Here is a 24,106-nt window from a genome sequence, read left to right as displayed (position 1 = left end):
TCTGCCGCTGCTTTAGCCTGCCTTCCTAGCCCTCTCCTCACTGCCACGGCCCAGGCACACTCCCCTCACTGCGCCTTCACCTGCCTCGGACTTTACTGTCTCCGGGCCTCACCCCTGCCACTCTCCGCCCCGACACACTGTTTCTCGTGATAACCGCGTGGCTCACTCCCTCACGCCTTCCGAGTGGTGTGCCTTCAAGTGGAACCTTCTCAGTGAGGCACCCCGGGCCATTCTATCTAGAGTAGCACGTTCCCTTGTCATAGTCTATCCGTTTGCCCTGTTTCCATTTTATTCATGACATTTATCACTACCTGACATTAGAGAAGATATTTGCTTCTTGTCTGTTTCCCCCCATGAAAAGTAAAATCCATAGAGAGAGGAGCTTCGGATAATCTTGTTCCTCCCTATAGCTCTAAAATCTTGAATACAATACTTACTGAGTACATGAATTAAAACTATTATTTACACCCACACCCCGCCTCTCTAACCTACCAGTAAAAGAAAACTTGGAAGCAAAACTCTAAATCCTAAAGAACCTAAAACACAGTAGTCCTCCCTTGTCCACGGTTTCACTTCCCATGGTTTTAGTTACCCACAGTCAACCTTGGTCTGGAACTATTCAACGGAAAGCAAACAACTCCTAAGTTTAAATTGTGTGCTGTTCTGAGAAGCAGTATGAAATCTTACGTCCTCCTTCTCCAAACCGCCCAGATGTGAAGAATCCCTTTGTCCAGCCTGCCCACACTGAACACTCGACCCACCCCTTAGGCACTCAGGAGCTGCCTCGGTCATCAGAAGACTGTCCCAGTGCCCCAGTGCTCGTGCTCAGGTCACCCTTACTGCACTTACTAATGGCCTCAAAGCACAAGAGTAGTGACGCTGGCAATTAGGACAGGCCAAAAAGAAGCTGTGAAGTCTTCCTTTAAGTGAAAACGTGTGACGTGTAGGAAAAACATGCATATACAGGATTCAGGACTATTTGTGGTTTCGGGCATCCACTGGGGGTCTTGGAATTATCCCCCACAGAAAAGACGGGGCTACTGTGTTTCTGAAACACCGTGACCTAGTAAATAATAAAAAAAAGTATAAGCTGTATTTCTTGGTTGTGTACTTAACACCCAGGAAGCTTAAAATAAAACTTGAAAAGAGTAGCTTGTGTCTAGTCACCCCTTGGTGTTAAGCTGATTTTGAATTTGTTTGATTTAAGACCTCTTCTACAAACTATTAAAAGGGTGGAAGGATTTTTAGGGCTTTATTTCTAAGCCAAAGTTATCAAAGTTTTACCAAAATGTATATTTTTCTAATGGAAACCACACTTCCAACTGAAAAAGTACTTCCTTTCAAAATACAGACTTCCCAGAATCAGACGATGATGTAGAATGCTACTATAGAAATAAGGAGAGCTCGGGGGCAGACCAGAATTATTAATAATGGTGTTCCCTCCCCAAAGTGACAGATGGCTGTAACTGTTTTATGTATGGCAGTTAAAACAGTTAAAGTCAAAGACAGCCTGTGAAGTGTGTTCTTCCTTAAAATTAATGGAATCACGGATGCAGACCTAGAAAATCACCTCGTCTGGTATCGCCCAGCTCTCGTTACATAATCTTCAGTGTACATTGAAAAGTGCTCCACGGTCAAAGGCTTCAGTGATCTGAACCCCACTGGGAGCACAGTCTGCCCCTGACCATTTGCCTCCCTGAGACTCCCGATGCACTCCTGTATGTGAAAGCTTTGAGTCACGTCCTGAAATAAAGAAATCTGCGTAGCTGTGTTTCCCACAGCTTTTCCTACACTTACTTGATCACAGAGAGATTTTTCTTTGAATGCTTCGAGGAACTAGGGCTCTAGATGGCAGCTGACACAACGCTGATCTCCTCTAACCCTTTCATTTTAAAGATGAAGAAAGTGAAGTCTGGAGCCAAAAGAAAGTGGTAGATAATCTCTACTCCTTTCTTTATAATTTTTTAAAAATCTACAGACAAATTAAGTACGTGACAGGAGAAAAACCATGTTTTCATTTATCTCTGTACCACCAGTATTAAGCACAGTACTGGGTGCATAAATTCATGCCAAGGAAGTAAGGAATGACTAGAACGTCATGACCCGAAGCGTCACAATTACACAAAGCTACACATCCTGAGTCGCTGCCTTGGGTGTCATCGCGAGTCACGCTGAGACCCATTTAAGTGGCGTGCTGCTGGCCTCCCATCCACTAAATGGCCAGGAGGCCACAGGAGCAACTGCGGTCCTGCCATCTCGACCCTCAAACACGGCCAGGACTCCCGCAGATGGAACCACAGCCTGCAGGCCTCGCACACTTAACAAACATTGCGGATCTCAGTAGGGATGACATCCTTTTAAAAAATATATTTCTCGGTAATAAAATTGTTTAAAAGCATGTAAACATCTATTCCAATGGCCTTGGTTTGAGATTCCTACAATTTAATTATGCTTACACACACACACACACACACACACACATGAAATGTTCATTCAGGCTGGGACAAAATAGTTACTATGTGGCTCTTACCTGACTGAAAATGAGTGAAATCCCCCCAGATTTTGCCCTAAAATGCAGATAAAAGTTATTCAGCATGTACACATGTTGGGGAGAAGTAAAATCAAACAGTTAGTGACGATGACATACTTTGCAAAGTGTCTATTGGCTCCATTTTCTCCATGTTTTCCTATTTTCATACAATCTCTCAAAGGAATCTGCATAGAATTCAGAGAGAAACACAAAAGTAAGCAAAGGTAAAATGTACACAAACAACAGGAATGGCTCTATTTTTACAGTACAGTTACCTTAATGATGGGCTGAGATATTGCATCTGGTTCAAAAATAACTGATTTTGAACATATTTTTAAGGAGCCCCTGATTCTCCTGGAGATCAAAGTACAAAGGATTATTATTAATGAACACTAACAAAAGTCACAGAAGAAATCACACTACATTTTAACTAGAAAGCATCAACTAACAAAAGATCAACAAAAAAATTAAAGAGTATGAAAGGTTAGAAAATGTAGCGAAACGATTTTCCTCATCCCCTAGAGGTTGACAACATCCGCATACACCGCAGTATGGGCCGTTTGGTGGCACTGCCCCTCGCACTGTGTCGGTGTCACCGCAGTTGGTGCTCACGGCCACACCGAAAGGGAAACTAGGGATAAGAGCCGATGGTGCAGAAACACTGCCCTGTCTCTAGCAAGTCCTTTTAATTCCCTGTATCTAAAAAACTATTCAGAAGGCAAACTAAATATCTAAAATTGACTACGTAAGAGAGTGTTTTCTTACTTATCATAGTGGAAAAATAAACTGAGTTTGAATTTAGTACATACAACTCTTTTAGTGGTGTTTGGGGGTATGATTCAGAAAGAAATTTGTTCCATAATAATAAGCAATTTTTAAGACTATCACTTCAAATGTTAGATTGAAGGTTTTAATGCCGCTTCCTGGGTTTATATCTGCCATCTCTATATAGTTTAAATAACCTACTGGTTGGAAACTTACAGGATCTAAAATGTCACACTGAGGAACACAGTCTTGCAGTCCGAGTCCCGCCCCTCCTTCGGCCATCACCAGAGCTGCCGCCCGTCCTTTTGGGGCAGCACGTATTTCTCTAGCTTTCTACCTTCGGTGCTCAATATGCACGTGTTGAATGAATGAGAAGATTCATCACGCTAAAGGTTCGTGATTTAGTTTGCACTTCTTCATTCTCAAAGGATTTTTTATGTCCTTGATTTTACATCATTTTTTCCATGCTTTTTAAGATATATAATTTACATTTTTTTCAATTCTAAAAATATAACAAAAAATTATTCCCCTCTTTCTCACGTGAAACATAGCATACAATACACAGTATTCTGCCCCTTGCTTTTTGCATCTAACACGTGCTCGTCACTCCACGGCAGGGCAGTGCTTCCCCGTTCCGTTGTTACCACTGCATGGTACTCCGCTGTGCGCACTTTGCAAGGTTTGTTCGATCAGCTCCCTACCGGATTGTTTCCAGTCAAGATATACTATCATAAATAGACATGGACACATGTCCATTTATAAACTTTCCAGTGCATACTTGAGATTATTTCCTAAAGGTGGCTTTGCTAGATCAATAGGTTAATGTACATGCAATTGTGCTAGATATTACCAAATTCACTTGTGGGTTGTGAAGGGGTTGTACCATTTTGCCCTAATGATAACTTTAAAATTATAAAACTAAGTTTCAGTTTGCTAGCTTATAGCTTGTGTTTTAATAATAAACAAACGTATTTAATTTTAAGTAAGCCATTAATATGATATAGGGCACAGGTATGTTGAGAGAAAAAAAAGGTATGAAATTAGAGAAATGAATTTGAGGAAAATTTCAGATGTAAGAAAGCAAGGTGCTACTTTCGAGGAATAGTAATTGTTTAATTTGGTAGAATGCTAAGGAAAGAAATGTCCTAAGATAATAAACAAAAAGCTAAGTCATTTTTACTTTGGTTTGTATTTAAACAAATACTACATGGCTTTGCTCCTTTCAGGACAAATCCTGAAGAACAGTGAAAATTCAAGCATTTAATAAGAAAGCATGTTGCAAGTTGTGGCCCATAGTTGTTAAGTGACATCCCGACAGGAAGTCATTAGCAGAAACAGTTTTGCTGGAACAACGTTCGTCTTGGTTAATTCCAAACTGGCATTTTAAATAAAAATTTCATTGTATACTTTTGTACATAACTTTCCAAAGGTATGACTAAAGAAACAATCTGGTTTTTTTATAGTAATAAGTAATAATTAAAATACAGAGAAAATGTTGCTTCCAGTTCAAATGGACAGTGCTGATTTTTATACCACTCTGTTTTAAGGTCATTACTGTGTAACACCATAATCCAAATAACTAAAAGTGTACGCATAAAAGGGACGCAAGAAAAACATGACAGAATGAATCAGAGCCCCAGCCAGCTGATCTGAGACACTCACAACCTTGAAGGAATTAGTACATACTGATTCTTAGCTTTGGAAAATATCTGAAGTAGGACAACAACTTAAAAAGCCCCCTCGTCTCATTACTTTACCGATATGAAAGGAGGGGAAAAGCCATATGGCCATACATTCAATTTTAAAAATACCAGACCACAGAAAGCCCAGAGAGACCCGCAAGTCTTCCTTACCTTTCACTCTGACTGCCCTTGTGCTGAATGTGATGAGCTGTATGCTGTTCGAAGTAGTACTCCTCCAAGTTAAGCAGGAGCAAGGAAAATCTAAAGTGAGGGGTGGGACGGAATACCTCATGTTTATTTTTTTAATGTACAAGAAAGCAGAATATATAAAGCATCCATTCCCAAAGTACTTTCCCATACAACAAATCAACGAATGCTTATTAAGTATATACGCTTATTAAGTGTATATTATACGCCAGGCACTCCTCTCTCTCCAGTGAGGAGGAGACAACAGACAGACCAGCTGGCTTTGCCAAAAATAAATAAATGAACAAAACTGTTTATCAGCAGATTTATTATTTCTTTACAAAATCCCCAAAGCTCATGAAATAAAACTTATTCTTGCCTGAACAAGTTTGGAGCTTTCCCACCTGTGGCGTTTTGACCATGTTCCCCAGCCCCTTTTCCCACCACACACAACCCCCCCAATGTCAAGTCCCACGGTTAGCTGACGTAATCTCGCTACTCCCACAATCTCCCCTGTAATAACCAAAGTAATGTTTTGTACACAATGGGTGTTTAGTAAATAAATAAGCTGAACTCAATGGGATTGAAATATAGTTCTTTATACAGTTTTAAGTGCTTTAGACTTTTGGAAACATAATAAGGTAGTCAGAGAAAGTAGAAATGCAGTTGTACGGCCACAGAAACAGATATATGACAAAGAACTGCAAACACGTGTGTTGTTTGCTTAGGGTAAGAAGCAGGAAATGTCAACAGCATCTAGAGTCATGGGGAAAAGCTTTCATGAAAAGTGTAGGGCTTGAGATGGGTCTTGAAGCTCTGGTGTGGGACAGAGGGAGGAAGATATTTAGATTAAATATGGCAGATTAAACATAAGTTTATTTCGGCTTCCTCTGGGAACACCACTAAAAAGGGAACAAAAATATTTTTTAAATGGTAAAACCCACAGACCAAAGAAAGTTGCAGGGCCATAAAAGCAGATGAGAGATACCAATAACTCGGTAACTGATGTAAAGCACATGGGAGGAGTCAGGAGTGATCTGAAACCAGAGCAGCACTGCCTCCAGGGAAAGTGCCAATGAGGAGAGAAGCAACACAAGTCACAGCACTGCCAGAAAGCCCACAGTTGCAGGCAGCAGGTCCTAAGAAGGCAGGGATGGGGCAGAGGTGGATGACTGAAAGCCTCAATGAGGTCAGTGGCCTAGATTCCTCCCCAGATGGTTATCCCCATTTTACTCTGGTACATGGTTTTTCTATATAAAAACTGAGCAAGAGGCTCCAAACTAGACATCAAGTACAGGGGAGAGCAGGGATACGGAGCAAAAAGAGGGTGATTAAGCAAAAAGCAGGAAGACATGTACCACTCCCAGCAGCAGTCTATTGGATTATTTTTGGAAAAAAACTAAATAGCCGGAGAGAAAAGACCTATGGATTTTTTAAAGAGCTGGGTCTCTACAACATCATCCCATAGAGATGCCCAACACATAAGGCCTGCTCACAGTGACAGAGAATTTCACACCTCACACTTAAGTGTGAATGGCCAACTCAAGATCACCTGGCTCTAACATGAAAGAAGAGACCAAAACAAGCAGAAACAACTTGACTACAGACAATGCAGAAAAAATTAAAAGACTATAATGAATATCCTTACAAAGAAGAAATTTCATCCATGAAACAAGATATTGCTCATTTAAAAAAAATCTGAACCAAAAGAAAAATAACTCATAAGTTAAAAATAATGAGAGCAGGAAACCAGTTTACCATCCTAACAAGCAACTTTTATTGGCCTGTCCTACATTTTAAAATACATGAACAACAATTAATCATAGGCTAACCTGCTAGAGCTCAACGTATAAGAATCACTATTAATACTTACTCTGAATTTCAATATAAGCACAAGAGTTAGGATTGCTAGGAACAATCCTGTCATATATCAGATATTTTCCAGAAAGGTATAATTCAGAGAGGTAATATTTACAAACTACCTCACCCCTATTTTTAGTTTGTATATTACTAACTCAAAACCCTTTGCTTGGGCTGGAGCTATGCAACCCTACATCCTCCCTCTTGAACTCCCTACTCTTTCTCTTAGAGACAGGGTAAAATAAAATACGCATTCTTCAACAAGACAATGGCATAATATTATTGCTTTGAAATTCGAGTAGCTTTCACAGACAACCAGCTCTTCCACATAGTATTAAAATATAATCCTACCTTAATATTATGTTAAAGTATCCAGACTACCCAAAGCAATCTATAGATTCAATGCAATCTCTTATCAAAATCTCAATTGCATTTATTACAGAATTAAAAAACCTAAAATTCATATGGAATCAAATAGCCAAAACAATTGAGAAAGAGAAATCAAGCTGGAAGCATCACAGTTCCTGATTTTAAAATATGTTATAAAGCTATTGTTTCAAAACAAGCTTGGTACTGGCATAAAGACAGACATACAAACCAATGGAACCGAATAGTTCAGAAACAAACCCTCGCATATATGGTCAAATGATCTTCAACAAGGGTTCCCAGGCTACACAATGGGGAAAGAATAGTCGCTTCAACAAAAGGTGTTGGGAAAACTGGATATCCACACGCAAAAGAATGAAGTTGAACCATTACTTTACATCGTATACAAAAATTAACTCAAATGGACTAGAGACCTAAAACCATAAAAATCCTAGAAGAAAACAGGGGGAAAGCACCCTGACACTGAATTTGGCAATGATTTCTTGAACATTAACCAATAGTACAGGCAAGAAAAGCAAACTGACTAATTAAACTAAAAATCTTCTGTGCAGCAAACAAAAATAAAAACAAACAAAAACAATCCACAGAATGTGAAGGCAACCTACAAAAATAGAAAAAATATCTGCCAAGCATATATCTGATGAGGATTTAATACCCAGGTTATATACAGAACTTAACAACACAAAAATTAACCTAGTTAAAAAATGGGCAAAAGACTTAAGCAGACATTTCTTCAAAGATATCCCAATGGCCAAAACGTGTATGGAAAGATGCTCAGGATTATTAATCATCGGGAAAATGCAAATCAAAACCACAATGAGATATTATCTCACACACTATTAAAGTAAAAAACAGAAAATAACAAATGTTGACAAGGATGCGGGGAAGTTGGAACTCTTGCACGCTGTTGGTGGATTGTGAAATGGTGCAGCTGCTTCGTAAAACAGTATAGAGGTTCCTCGAAAAATTAAAATTAGACCTACCATATGATTCATCAGTCCCAATTCTGGGTATGTACCCCAAAGAAATAAAAACAGGATCTCAAACAGATATTTGCATATCCACGTTCCCTGCAACATTCCTCACAATAGCCAGGATGTGGAAGCAACCTAAACGTCTGTGCACAGATGAATGAATAAAGAAAGTGTGATATACATATGTATATATATATATAAAATGGGCTATTGTTCAGCCTTTAAAAAGAAGAAAACCCTGTCCTATGCTGCAACACAGATGAACCGTAAGCGCATCATGCCAGGTGAAATAGGACAGTCATGAAATGACAAATACGACATGATTCCACTTATACGAAGTATCTACGGTAGTCAAACTCGGAGAGAAAACAGAGTGGTGGTTGCTGGGAGCGGGGAAAGGGGCGCTGTTGCTCAGCAGGCACGGAGCTCCAGTTTTGCAAGGTGAAGCAGTTCTAGAGATCTGCCGAGCGACAATGCGAGCATGCTCAACACTGTGGTGCCCTGCACCCCAAATGGTTAAAATGGTCAATCTTTGTACGTGTTTCTTACCACAGTAATAATTTAGTTATAGGAACTGTTATAGAACAAGAATCATTATTTTGGTAAATGAATTATATCCTCATTAATTTATCAATACACATATTTTGTAAGGAATGTAAAACATGGTGAAGGGATAAAACAAAATCCTATTACTCAAAATGAAAGGATTAAGCAAATTTTCTGAGGTTAATTTTTCTTTTTACTGTTCAGTTATACCTGTTTTAAATTTTTTGTATGTAAAAATGATGATAAAGATTTATGCATTTTGAACAATGATTTTTCAAACTACATTCTCCGCATAAAAGATTCCATGCTTTAAATTTTAAAAATATTTTGGGTTGGCCAGAACGTCTATGGTTTTTACTGTAAAATAAAAGACATTTTTCATTTTCACCAATAACTTTATTGATTTGGATATTTTGAGTATGCTGGTGATCTCCCATTTGGTATAAACGTTGATTGTTCTCAACGTCTTGAGTTGATCACTATCAACTTCGACTGGTCTACCCGACCGTGGAGCACCGTCCAGTGAGAATCTGCAGCACAGACCACTTTTGACACATCCGACCAGTCACAGCAGCTTCTCTGCACACTGCGCAAACCTTTTTTTGTGTTTTAGTTGTGTTTCTACCTTTCTTGAAATAACAAAGCATAACATGCTGAAAATGTTGCTTATTTTCTTCCATCTTCAATATTAAAATGTCTATTAAAAATTCACCAATTTTGATGTTTTTTAAAAAAAATGAATGCTGATATGACAGCTGTCACAACACAATCTAACAGAACTGTTTGGAATGAAGTTAAAGACAACTAAGTGCTACTAAAGCCATCTTAGGGGGGAAACCGAACCAACTTTTTGGCCAACCCAGTAATTTTACCCCCAGAAAGAAAATGAATGCATACTACCATACTAATGTAACACCAACTTAGAAACGCAAATCATGACATCTTTCATTGCATGATCGTACGAAATTGGGCCGGTGACAGATTATGCAGTAAATAATACTCAGGAAAGTGATCACCTATAATCTCTTCAGTTTACATATATAACTTTCTGTGTGACTGCATACTGTAATTCATGATCGCTTTCTTAGCAGGAATTGGCCAAACCAACAAGCAGTTACCTATATCAGTCATCAAAACTGTTATGGAAAAGACTGTACACATCTTTAGGAATTTTCTCCTCAAGCAATTTGCTTGCTCCAGGAAAGCTGATCAGTGGCTGAGTTTCTGACTCCGCAGTCACTTTCTTCACCACGGCATACCAGTCTTCCAAATTCTCCGGGCTTTGACAATTTGTAACAGCACAGACCAAGAGGGTTCCCTGGGCTCCACAGATAACATTTATCTCACAGCTTGCTTCCTGCTGTCTGCACTCCCATATCCCAAACTTGAAGAGTAACCTTCAGGTTTCCTGGCAATGTTTTCCTTCTCAAAAAGAAATCTAGTCCTACAGCTTGTTTGTGCTGTTTCCCAAAAGTTTCTTGAGCAAAACACATAGCTAAGGAGAAGGCTCCCGGAGGTGCCGACCCTGCACAACCTGGCTCTCCTCTTCAGGGTCCAACACTGTATCTGGGAACCAGGTCTGCCTCCCCTCCTCACCCCCAGTAGAAGGAGGGAGGGAAGGAGCCAGGCTCAGGGATCCCGGGACAGGGCGAGGAGGAAGGGCAGGGAGAACCCCTTCCCCACCCTGCCCAGGTGCCTCCACCAGCCCAGGTGCCTCCACCCGTGGAGAAATCCTGGGCATATCAGTGGCCAGGCGCCATCTAACCCACCCTCCCTCCCACTCCATGCGGCTCTGCCCCATTTCTACTACCTATGCCTCAACATTTTTTAATCCCTCTCATAATTTTATGATCTCATTCATTAGCATTATATCAGACTATAAATTATTTCTTTAAGGAGGCTCCTGGCCCTGCCCCTGGGTATTGCTTAGTTTATTCCATGTTTACAGAGGCATGGTGACATTCTCTATAGATAAATTTACTCCTTCAGCAGCTTAACTTTCCTAAAAGACACTGTCCCATCCTCATGTCACCTGAGTTCTAAAGCACAGTGTTCAACACTTAACCAGCAACATAAAGTAAGTCCAATCCAGGTAACCTTTGCACTCATGGCCACTCAGCAATTATTCAACACTCTGTTAGTGAACAGTGTTTGTTAGGGATCCAGAAGACTTTGCTAGTCAGTCATTTCTCTAGACTGGAGATGTAAAACAGGCCTCCGGGGTTGAGGAGGACTGTAATAGGGGCTCAGTGGGAGAAAGTGCCCTTCTGCCTGGCGCTGTGCACACAGGCGCAGGAAAGGGCGGGAGTTCATGCAGTTGCCATTTCTACTCTCAAAACCCCAACACTGTCCTTGGGTTAAGCTGGACTGTAGTGCCCCGACCACCTAGAGAGTCAGTTTACCTAAACTGGGCAGTTTTTGTAAGCTTCCTACAATGGCCTCTGAAACAAGGAGAACATTAGGAAAAATGTTGAACAGATAGGGTAAGAACACAGCCCTAGGATCCATCATTGGAAATGTTCCCCCAGTCATACAACCTCTCAATAGAATCATTCAGACGAGTATCATTCCCCCTAACTACACTAACAGTAATTTCTCCTGTCTCAGATCTGCTATTAAGACATCACAAAAACAAATCTTATTTTCTACCAAAGTTTAGATGAACTGAATCTAGTGCATTTCCTGACCTACCAGCCAGAACTCTGTGAGAGAGAGAGGAGGTTAGCATGACAAGACTCCATAGTGAAAATTCATGCTGGAGACTGGCGACAACTTCCTCTTCCTGAGATCTACAGGCAATCTGCATGATCTAGAACCAGCATTAAACCTACTTGTGCTCTTCCTGCACCTTTCCAAGTTCCTAGACCACTGAAATAGTTCTGGTGTTCTACACTCAAACCCTCCCGGGAGTTCATGCCAGGGGACACACGTGCATGGGTGCCCCCTGCATCTTCACCCATCTCATGAAATTTTATGTGTCATTTTCAATGTAACGGTCAGTATCATTAACGGACGCAAAACAAACACCACTTTCTCTGTCATCAATCGACTTTACACCACCCGGCTGTGGGCCCTGGGCAGCAGCCAAGTTTTAGACACGCCTTTAGGAGACTTTAAAAATTGCTTTAGTCTACAGCATTTCTTAAAACCACCTCTCATTTTGGGCTTCAAGTTTCACTTTACTTTTTCTCAGGAGGTGCCTTGATGTTAATTGTGCAGGTCTGTAACATCTCTTCATCTACACTCGCTTGCTGTCCTTTTCCTTTTTGTACTGCCCAGAGGAACAGTACTTACACAGCCATTCCATATGTCTTTGCTTGTCTGATTTTTTTCTAACTCTTCACCAACCACCATTGAATTGGATGTTTGATGATTTCTAAAAATAAAAATTATATTTTTAATAGTTACACGAACCTCCTGGTTCAATATCCTTTTCAGAACTGTCTCGTAGTAATAATACTTACCTTTTTTTCCCTTGAAACTTTCAATAACTGTCTTCCGAAAAATCTAGGTTCTATGGATGACAAAATCTTCCTTTATCCTCCAGGACTTCAACAACAAACAGTTGGATATGACTGCCTTTTCTGAAGGTTTCTGTCATTGCTACCTGGTTGATTAATTTCTCTTTCACATTTAGAATTCTGTCAAGTTCTGAAATTCTCTACCTTCAGATAAATAAACTTCAACAAGGGAAGTCAAAGAACAGTAATTATAGCTCAGCAGGCATTGACCAAGTACGGTCTCCTGTCGTTTTTTTTGCACTGCCACTTCCTATTTTCAATCTCCATCAGGTACAGCTCTACCATCTTTTTCCACCCGCTTAGGTGGCCTGTAACAAATGAACACAATTATGTTCTCTCTGTTCCTCTTTCCAATAAGTTCTGTGTTTCCCCTCCGCCTCTGGTCCATGCATGCCCCAGCAGACATATATCGTCTTGACATTCAGACCCCACTGCTTCGCCTCCTAGCAGGTCTTTCCTTTTGAATAGGCCTGTAGCTTTTTAGCACTAGATTCCAAACTTGAGACCCATCCTAACAAGCTTCAGTAACACTTAAAACATACATTACCCTCTTTTGTAACAAAATTCCACTGATTTTATTATCCGTGTTCTACACACTGGCATAGCACCATCTGAGTGACTAAATGTTACTTCTAGTCCGTGAACCAACTGCTTTCTCAAGTACATTACTAGCCCATCCTGCCCTGAGCTAGCATTTCATCACATGCCTGCTGTCCTCCGGTGTAATCAACTTCACTAGTTCATCTGGCCTTTTTATCTTTTAATACTTACTTTATTTTATTTTAGAGAGAGGGCAAGGGAGGGAGAGAGGAAGAGAAACACTGACACGAGAAACACAGATCGTTGCCAATCACATGCGCCCCAACCAGGGACCAAACCTGCAACCCGTGCATGTGCCCTGACCAAGAATGCAACTGGCAACCTTTCGCTTTGCGGAAGGACGCCCTTACCAAATGACCCACGCTGGCCAGGGCTCATCTGGCCTTTTGGTCCCTCTGCTTAGGAATACGTTTAAAGCTCTCCCTATCACTGGGCCAGAACCTAGGAAATTACATTCTTCTCTGACTATATGAGATGCAGTTATTTTGCATGGTGCAGACATGAAAACCACTTCCACTGAAACAATCCATAAAGGCATGTTTCTATATTCAAGTCTCACTCTCTAGAAGAACAAATGGCAAAAATGTCGCCCATGCTCTTTCAGTGCCCTTATCAAGGAAAAAGCACTGGGGAGAACCTTTTCAGGAGCTCTCTCTCTCTACCATCAAAATGAAGAGGGAAGTAGAGTTTGAAGGAACCAAAACAGCAAACAAAAGAAGTCAAGATAAGCACTTAATGACTGTTATCTAGAACATTGCTTCTCAAACTTTAGAGGGTGTGTAAGTATTCGAGGATGTTGCAGATTCTGACGTGGTAGATCTCCAGGGGAGCCGGAGATGAGTCCGGAGGCCACGCTGAGGCTGCAGGCCCAGTGACCACACCTGGAGAAACCAGGCTTCTGTTCATTCTTGCATATTCTGAATTTCAGAGATACTATAAAAACAAGCAGTGGATGAGCATTTAAAAAAGAAGCATCCTGTTACCATCGAAGAGTGGCTAGACTTGGATCAGAAAACATTTGTTTTAGCCTTAGTTCAGCTGTAACTTGGCTGTTGAGACTTTTAAGCAAATCATTTCACTTACTTAGACCGCCAACTATAAAGTTGAAGGGAGGGAGAGATAGACTAGATTACCTCAAAAGTCCCTTCTTAAACCAGTGGGTTTATAGACTTGTTAAATTAACCTACACTTCAAGAATTAGCAGGAATTTCTTTTCAGGCATTTGGAAGATTAGATGTCCAGAAAAATAATCTCAGTACAGATCCTCTAAAACTGCTGGGTAAACTTTTCAAATGCTTGGCTGAGGTGATGAAAAAGTAAGGGATAATCTTAGAAGAGAGAAACAAAGAAGTTAGCAGGCATTGGAGCAGTCTTTTCCCCTGGGGCTTTGCCCAACTCTCTGAGTAGTCTAGGGCCTGAATTGATTGGGACCATGTGCCTTGAGGGGATGGTCATGGGGAGGGTGGTTAGGGGTTAAGGGGAAGTATTTAGAAAAGCTAGGATCCCTAAAGGTAACAGCCTTTAAGGATAGAAAGAAAAACCAGTCACCCCACCTTCCCCAGAGGGTGAGGGTAGGCCCTTGGCTCTGGGCTGGGGGCAAAATAACTCTCCCTTGGGAATATGAAACCACAATCCTGCTTTGACACACACGTGGGGCTGGATTTCACACTACCTGTTTAGCTCAATAAAACTCAAGAAAAACCCATGTGACTTCTCCCCCTCACCTAGGCAGAAGTAAATGCAGACACTTTCTGGAAAAATACACTTTAAACCCTGGCCACTAAGAATTCCCAAGGATACACTCCAAAGAACAAGAGGCTACAATCAAAAATCATAAAACAAGTGAGAAAGTAAAATTACTGAATGAGGGTCAGTACAAGCAACAAAACAATCAAAACTGTAAAAGCTACAGATTGTTTTCTGTATCTGATCATTCCAATAAATAAGTGTAAAGAATGTAAGGACATCAGAATGTAACAAAAAAACATACTTTTATAAGAAAATACCAGGCACTTATAAGTGACCAAAATAAAACTAGAGATTTTAAAATGTAATAACTGAAGTTAAAAATTTAACCTAATGGAACAGACAGAAAATGAAGCAACTAGAGAGAAAACTAGTAAATTGTAGGGTGGATTTAAATAACCTACAACACAGCACAGAGAAATAAATATTAAAGAGTGGTTACATGACATAAAAGAATAGAGAAAAGCAGTATTCCAAGAGCTAAAGGCTCGGCTCCAAATTCTTCCAGAACTATTTCAGAATCAGGTGGATGAAAAGAAAGAAATCTCTATTTCAAAGCCCTACGGAGAGATCTTAAAAGCAGCCAGAGAGAAGGCATTACAGGGAACAATTAGACTTAAATGATATGGGTTTATTGCAGGCTGGTCTCCCAGAATAGAAGGTGGCCTTCTGCAAAACTACATGGAAAACCTGCTAGGTCTTGTGTTAAAGGAAACAGTTCTGGTCCACCACAAGGCTAGGATCCCAGGGTCTTAATCATAGCAGAAAGGGCTGGTGGTCCTCCAGCCATGAACACAGATACAACAAACACTGCCCCATTCTGCCACATCACACAGACCTGAGTAAGCGCAAGGCTCGGATGGCCCCAAAAGGCCAAGAAAGGGGCAAGGCCAACCCGCAGCCATGAAAGCTGAGCTGGATACGATGAGACAAGGTTCCATCACAGTGTAGCTCTACTGCATCCTAGCCCAGGCCACCCCGTGGGACACAGGTTCCTCCTGGAGTCTGATGCCTGACCCCACCAAGGCAGCTCAACGCTGCAACAGGGGGGCAAGGCACACCTGTTACCTAACCTCTTCTGTTGACTTTCCTCCTTCAAATGCCGCTCCAGCAAGCATATTCCCTGGATATTTGCCTGCGTTTACACAATTTTCAAAATGCTGCGAGAATTATACATCTAGCAAAACTGACTTTCAAAACAAAGATAACATGAGGGCCTGTTCAGCCAGGCAAAAACAAACCTAATACACTATCATCAGACCATCATCAGGGCAACTTCTAGCAGGGCTGTCCAACCTTTTGGCGTCTCTAAGCCACACTGGAAGAAGAGTTGTCTTGGGCCACACATTAAAGACATGCGACATGTAGTCACAAAAATATCTCATAATGTTTTACGTAAATTTATGATTTTGTGTTGGGCTGCATTCACAGCCATCCTGGGCTGCAAGCTGGACACCCCTGTAAAGGATATTCTTCAGGAAAGAGAAAGTAATTCCAAAGGGAAGATATGATACACAAGAATGAATGCGGAACTAAATATGCATGTAGAACTACATAAGCTTTAACTGGACAATTATACAGTAGACGGCCCCCTCGCTGGCAATTTCACTTTCTGAGGTTTCAGTTATCAGGGGTCAACAGGAGTCCAAAAATATTAAATGGAAAATTCCAGAAATAAACAATTCGTACGTTTTAAATGGTGGCACTGTTCTGAGTAGCATGATAAAATCTTGCGCCTTCCCACTGGGTCCCACTCAGGATGTGAATCATCCCTTGGTCCAGCTTCTCTCACCCACTAGTCCCTTCGTAGCTGTCACAGTTATCACATCAACTGTTGTGGTGCTGCAGTGCTTGTGTTCAAATAACCCTTATTTTGCTTAATAACAGTCTCGAAGTGCAAGATCAGTGATGCTGGCAATTTGAATACGCCAAAGAGGAGCTGTGAAGTGTGTGTGTGCCTGTGAAGAAACACAGCATACACGGGATTCGGTAGTATCCGCAGTGTCAGCAGTTCACCGGAGCTCTTACAACGTGTCTCCCGTGGATAAGGGGGGACTAGGGTAATGTCGAATTTGTAGGTTTAAATGTAGATTGAAAATTCTGGGTGATAACAAGTTATAATTTAGGATAGGGCAACAGGAGTTAACTATTCTAAGGTCAATATGTTATTAGGGAGGAGGGTAAAGAGAATGATTGGCTTCAGACCTTAAGTTAAATATAAACGTTAAAATTTCAAGGGTAAGCATTAGAAAAACATAAGCAGAATATGTGTGTGTGTGTGTATGTGTGTGTGTAAACACATCTTCTATACGCTTCAGGAAAAAGGAAAGGGAACAAGGGGGGGGTCTTAATTCAAACGAAGGAAAAATAAGACAAAATTAAAGAACAAAATAAAAAAGTAAAAATTAATCCAAATATTTACCTGTAATAATAATAAACGTAAATGGATTAATCTGTCAAGACAAGAATTATCAGAATGAATTATTTAAAAATCCAACTATAAGCTTTCAGAGAAATATGCCTAAAACCTATGGACACACAAAAGTTGAAAGTAAAAGAATGAAAAAATTCTATATAATGCAAGTAATCAAAAGAAAACTGATATGTTAACATCAGACAAAACAGACAAAAAAGAAGAAAATCAGTACTAGAAGAGGTCATTATATGTTGATGAAAAATTCAATTGACTAAGAAGATATCAATTCTAAACTTACGCAGACAACATACACTGAAAATACATACAGCAAACTCTGATAGAAATACAACGCAAAGTTTGCACCATGAAGCATCTCTCAGTAATTAGTAAGTCAATCAGAAAAAAATTCATTAAGGAAATAGAAGATCTAAACACAATTAATAAATGTAATGTAATTTCTTTCAACCCATCAGCAGTCCTGACTAAGTAACTATTGATTCTGCGATCTACCTCCATTTTCAATACTTGGTATATCCCATGGAGATATTAAAAAAATAGGACATTCAGTTTTAGAAAGGAAAGATGAAACAGGAATATAACAAATCACTTTGCATTCTGACAAGTATTTTTAGTATAATGAATACAGAATCAACTGATAAAACAAACATATGAAGTAGAAGCTATTTAATATCAGCCAAGAAATTTAATATCAGAATAACCATGAGAATCACACACATGGAATGTTTGAAGAAAAGCTGAAGTACTAGATAGAAACGCCTATAAAACTATTCATGTAACATGTGTGCCCAATACCGAATTCATGATCACTAATGTTCTGTCCTGGAATGGCAGTTCACAAGCCAGAGCTAGGCAATCTGTTCTATGACTTTACAGAGAGACAACTGTGACTCTCCCTCGGTGGGAACATGCCTCAACTATCCAAATTTATACATCACCCAAGAAGAAAAGCGCTTTAGTCCCCTCACACCACTTCTAGATGTGAAGATAAAAATCATTGAACAATTTCCTAATTCTTAAATCTTAAAATATAGATATCTTTCTTTTAAAGATTTTATTTATTTATTTTTAGACAGAGGGGGAGGGTGGAAGAGACAGAGAGAAACATAAATGTGTGGTTGCCTCTCAAGCACTGCCTGCTGGGGACCTGGCCCACAACCCAGACACCTGCCTTGACTGGGAATCGAACCAGTAACCCCTTGGTTTGCAGGCCAGCGCTCAATCCACTGAGCCACACCAGCCAGGGCTAAAATAGAAATATCTTGAATAGCAGCAGTTTGTAGAATATCCTTATCTTCTAACCCACTGTAAACATCTACCATGTCCAAAAATTCCAAAGGAAGATATGTAAATTATCTTTTTTAAAATTTTCCCCTTTATCTCATTAATACCTACATGGGACATTTTTTTTTAAGTAAAATCAATATGGTTCCTACCATCTAAATCTTAACCAGGATACTAGTGTACTTAATTTGAATGGCCAAGTATCTCTTCATTTTCTAATGCTGAAAATTACCAAAGCAATTCTTCATAAACATCACCAATAAATGGCATCACAGTTGTTCACAGCAGAAACCTGAGAGAATGATTGCCATGTTTAGCAAATGAAAAGGGAAGACACCTAGTTAAATTTGACTTTCAGATAAATTACAAAAACATTTCAATATAAATACATGCATACTTATATGAAATATTGCACAGGATATACTCATCTGAAAAGATTATTTGTTGCTCCTCTGACAACTCTGGCTGATATTCTTCCTCTGTTACCTCCTACACCCAATCTATCACACCAAGGTCTGTCAATGCTACCTCCTAAAAACATGTAAAACCCATCCACTTTTCTCCATTTCTTCTGCCACCACCTTGATGTAAGCCACCAATCCAAGAATCTCCCAGACTCTCCGCTTCTACTTTGTAGAAATATCACTTACTTGAAATGCACTAGCATCAACTTAACAGTAAAGGAAATAGACACTAACTTCAAGTTTCTCCTCTTCTGGGGTCATTATTTGGTAGCAGTAGAAATCTAAAACCTCTAAAGCAGCATGACAGGGACCAATGAACTCACCAACCTGAAGAGGTGAGGCCTTTTCCTGAAAACAGTCCCAAGGAAAATAACAGCTCCCTTGGATACGTGCCTAAGCCAATGAGCCATATCAATCATTTTGCTAATTAGTGATAATTGACACCAAAGGATTTAGCCAGGAAAAATCTGTGCAAAAATTGTAAACTTGGGACTGAATAAAGTTGGCTGAAATATTCGTATCTTTCAGAACGAATTCTTAGATCTATAGAGAGACTGCTTGATTCCAGCCCACATCTGATTGTGAGACAGATTCCTGTCATCCAAACTGATTCTATGGACACCATCCATTCTGGTTCAAGCCTGCCCATCTCGAAGGTGCAAAGCCAAGGGGCAGAGAGGATTAAAGAATTTGGGCAGTCAGCAAGTAGGTTTCAAATAAATATAAAATACGCGGCACTAATTTTTTCAGGCACACCTGCTGCCTCCTGCCTGAAGGAATAAATGTTTTGGTTGTGAGAGCTAGCTTGTATATTGAGAGTGCTGCTAGCCCGTCACGTCGTCTGATCAGTGAACACCAGCAAAGCAGACTATACACAGGAATGTACGTGCAGACTCCTGTGACATTGCAGAGCTGTACACGCTAACCAAATTCAACACAAATTACTGCCATCAAAATAACTGGCAGATCTAAAGAAAACAGGTTTTCCTGTACATCAGCGAGGCAATGGAATTGTTATAAGTGACTCTGAGATCATAGAACAGGATGGCAATTCGTGTTTCAAAGTTCTGACAATGTAAAATTTGAATATTCATCTATTTAACACAGAATACCATCATGGTCTAACGTTGTTGGTACAGAAAGAGAAACTCTACTCCAGCTCTTTCTACGTGGAGCAAGCAGTACGAATGGAGGCAGAAGAGCCTCTACAAGTGTGAGTGCTTTACAGCCCAGTTATTATTGAGAAAGCAAGATTTTATGTGGCTAAGACCTAACCACACCGCTAAAAACGTTCTTGGGAGCCATATCCAAGACGCTTTTTTGGACTATCTTATCTCCTTCTCTACACTAGTGAAACAAAATGTCAAACTATGGACACGATGGCCAGGCCAACCGTAGAGATTAAAAAGAGATATGAATGTTCGGACAAAGCAGGTCCAGTCAACACCTATAAAACAAGCGTGGACGCTGCAAGATCACACAAACCTTTAAGTCCACACTTGTACTTGCTTGTATGAGCTGTTTTGTTGGTGCCCACCGATCACACAACGTGACAGGTTAGCAGCACTCCGACATAATTAGCTCCCACAACTAAAACGATATGTGTACAATAATTCAGCCCCAGTTCCTTCTGCCACCTGGGACCACAGGCCCGAAGATCGATCAGCAAGTTGCTTCGGTCTCCATAAATGCATTGCGAGGTATAGTTGGGGCAGAAGTGAGCTTTCTTCTAAAACACTTCCCCTGGAGACTGGGGATCAGAAACTCTGCGAGGGCACTGCCCTGGGCCTATTTTAGCTTCTCCTGGGACCCCAAGTTCCTCCCAGGATACAGGTGGTGGTGACTGCAGTGCCCCACCAAGCTTTCGCATGCAAAGGCTTCAGTGACACGTAGAGTAAGGTTCACTGCTTAGTAGAAAACATTTGGGGGACTGGACCCTGGCTTCCCCAGAATCAGGCCTTGTTTGTGGCCCTCCTCCAGGCCCAGTAGAGCATCTGCTTTACGTCTAAAGAAGTTGAAGTTGTCAGAAAGAAGGCTCGGTGATGGGAAGCGTCAGCGTCTAGAGACCCCCGACCCCCCCCCACGCCCCATCCCCCTGCCGACCCTGGTGCAGGCTGTGGGGTCGCCGACGAGCCAGCGGCCTGGCTGGAGCCCCTCGGCGCCCGGCCAAGTGCTGCGATCGGAGTCGGTTCCCGGGGGTGGGAGGGCGCGGGGTGGGGGGCGGCTGTGGTGAGATGGAGGGGTGTCCGCCGACCGCGCTTCACACCCTCTGCAATTCGCTGCCGGAGAACGCCAGGGCCCGCGCGCAGGGGGGCGTCCCCGCGCTCCAGGGCTGGACGCCCGCGAGGAGAGTGCGCCCCGGACCCGCGCGGCCTCTTCCGGGTGAGCCGGGACGCGGCGCCGGGACCGCAGTAGCCCGCCCGGCCCGGCCAGCCCGGGGATCCGGCCCCAGCCCCAGCCCCAGCCCCAGCTCCCGCCCGGCCCGTGCTCCGGCACCGGCAGTCTCGGGCTCGGCCAGGCCGCCGCGCTCTGACCCTGACTCCGGGCCCCGGGGGCGGCCTCGGGGCCGGCGCCACCCCGGGCGTCCCGCCGGCGCCCCGACGCCGACCCCAGCCTCTGACCGCCGCTCCGGCCCTCCGCGCCGTCCGCGCCCGGCGCTCACCTCTCCTTGGAGTAGAGCTGCAGCCGCTGCTCCTGCCGCTTCTTCCGGATAAACGCCATGGAGGGCGGGCGGCTCCGACCCGCCGCCGCCGCCCGCCGAGCCGGAGCTGGTCTGCGGCGTCCGCGCCGGGAGGCGAGCGAGGCTGCCGGCCGAGCTTTCCGTGCGGCGCCGCTCGGCGGCCGAGAGCCCGACGCTGCGCCCCGGGGCCCGCGGCGTCCGGGCCGCGCTCACCGCATCTTCGCGTGGGGACTCCGCGCCGTGACTCAGGCCCGGAGGAGGGGCGCCGGCTGGCCGGAGGCGGCCCAGGTGCGTGCCCAGGGCCGGGAGGTCAGCCTATGATCTGCCCTTAAACCCGGGACGCTCGCGCTTCACCAACCAATGCCCTGCTCCAGGTTTGACATTTCATACGAGGAAACGGATGCCTGCCCAGGAGCGATACCACTTTGTTGGTCGCTGGAAATAACTTTTGGGACCCTCAGTCTCTTGGTAGTTGAAATAATTGGTGGCGTGACTTTTTTTCCTCTTTTTCTAATTTTATTGAGATATAGCTCACACACCAAGCAATTACTCATGTGAAGTGTACCATTCAATGGTTTTTAGTATGTTCACAGGTATGTACAACTATCACTCTAATTTTGGAACATTTTTATTACTTCAAAAAATCCATACTAATTAGTTATCACGCCCCCCACACACACACAAATATCTTTTAGTCATTACACACACACCCCAAGCCCAACACCCCAACCCTAGCGAACACTCGTCAGCTTTCTGCCTGTGAATTTGCCTACTCTGGACACTGCATGCAAGTGTAATCATACAGACGTGTAGTAGTGTTCTGTGTTTGACTTCTGTCAGTGAGCATGATATTTTCTAGGTTTAGCCATGCATCGGTACCTCATTCCTTTTACTGCTGATGACTTATTCCACTGTATGGGAATACCTATACAGTGCAAGAATGTTCATTCAGTTGGTAGAAATTTTGATTTCTTCTACTTTTTGGCTGCCATGGATAATGCTGCTATGTCCACGTTTTTACGTGGACATGTGTTTTCATTTCTATTGACTACAGACCTAGGAGTGGAATTGCTGGGTCATATAGCAACTCTATGGTTAAACATTTGAGAAACTGTCCAACTATTTTCCAAAGTGACTGCACCATTTTATATTTCTGCCAGCAGTGTATAAGAGTTCGAGGTTCTTCACATCCTTGTCAACACTTGCTACTGTCTGACTTTTTGATTAAGGCTGTCCTCGTGGGTGTGAGTGGTGCTTCACTGTGCTTGTGACCACTTAATATATCCTGAGTGCGAGCCTATGATTGTTTGCCTTGGATGGATTCTTTAATCATGAACATCTAAATTGTGTAGTACCTGACTCGTATCTGTTATTGTCTGACAGACCGGGTTCTGCAGGGTTAGATTTTTGAAAAGTTTCAAGGCGAATGTGTATTTGAACTCTGTGGTGTGTTGCAGGACTCTGATGGGAAAATGTGGGAGCCAAGAGTAAAAGTTGGGGCTGAGTCTTATTGAACTTGGAAAAATGACATGTATGTAGAGAGTACTCATTACAATTGTTTAGAATGAATGAAGGTGCATGGGTACCCTGTGACTTGTACTGAGTCCCTTCCATGTGATCAAGTGCTGCACAGACCTTTTCACTGTAAAAAGATGTCAGAGGCATTAGCCCACCTTCCTATAGGAAATTGTGACCTCATCAGGGAACCAAGACAAATGCGTGAGAGGTACATGTTGAAATAAGGTAATAAAATTTGCTAAGAGGTACAACAATGGCCTTCCATATGAGAAGTAGTGTAATAGATGATATTAGTTCAGAGGAGAGAAATCACTTTGGCTGGATACAGTGGGAAAACATGCAAGTTTTTCTGTTCGTTAAGCATTAAAGGAGGATGTGATCCTGGTAGCTAGAGAGTGACAAAGATTCTCTCCTTGACCTACTTCTAGCCAGGAGCCTTTGAGCCCTTTTCTCAACTAGGCCTCACCCTTGGCTTATAAAACCTGCAGACTCTCACCACAGATGATTTTGTCTGTTACCTTTTCCCCACATTAAAAGACTTAGCTAAAATAGGTTCTAACAGCTCAAGGCTGTCAGCCCTAGGATGGCCCTAGCCCCTCTTAAAGTCCCCTGCCTGAGAAAGCTCAAGTCTGCCCCCAAAATGTAGTTTGTTTTAGCCAAAACCAGACATAGGCCCTTGACTTCTGTTTCTTAGGGCATTTACTAAAAAGGGCTTATACATGTGGATTCTTTCTCTGTACCTTTGAGATACATGTGTATCTCCTCCAACTCAGGGGTGCTTTCCACAGAACGTGAAAGCCACGCATTTGAAATGTAATCCTCATCAGTCAGGATATGGCTCCTGTCTTCCAGTCGCTGTGGGGAGATAATTACCAACTAGCAGATACAGATACAGCATTTGCCTGTGATCAACCCCTTGTAATTTTTCA

The 24,106-nt window shown here is 42.1% G+C and overlaps 1 protein-coding gene across 4 annotated transcripts in view; it reads right to left on the bottom strand.

Annotated features, from left to right (window-relative positions):
• NSMAF (neutral sphingomyelinase activation associated factor) overlaps positions 1–21,956 on the bottom strand; it is a 56,902-nt gene extending 34,946 nt beyond the window's left edge. The window contains exons 1-5 of one of the 4 annotated variants that reach the window (XM_053929390.2): positions 21,642–21,956; positions 5,149–5,238; positions 2,806–2,884; positions 2,648–2,715; positions 2,531–2,567 (exon numbers count right to left, since the gene is read on the bottom strand). In XM_053929390.2, the coding sequence (XP_053785365.1) occupies positions 2,531–2,567; positions 2,648–2,715; positions 2,806–2,884; positions 5,149–5,238; positions 21,642–21,700 (333 nt within the window). In that variant the 5' untranslated portion in view covers positions 21,701–21,956. Of the gene's footprint in view, positions 1–2,530; positions 2,568–2,647; positions 2,716–2,805; positions 2,885–5,148; positions 5,239–21,641 lie in introns of those variants that run through there. The other 3 variants (XM_053929391.2, XM_045204945.2, XM_024572018.3) reach the window with 3 other exon arrangements.
• Positions 21,957–24,106: the final 2,150 nt, after the last annotated feature.

The sequence above is a fragment of the Desmodus rotundus genome, chromosome 8 (genome assembly GCF_022682495.2).
Source record: "Desmodus rotundus isolate HL8 chromosome 8, HLdesRot8A.1, whole genome shotgun sequence".
NCBI lineage: Eukaryota > Metazoa > Chordata > Mammalia > Chiroptera > Phyllostomidae > Desmodus > Desmodus rotundus.
This window is presented reverse-complemented; position numbering and strand designations above follow the sequence as displayed.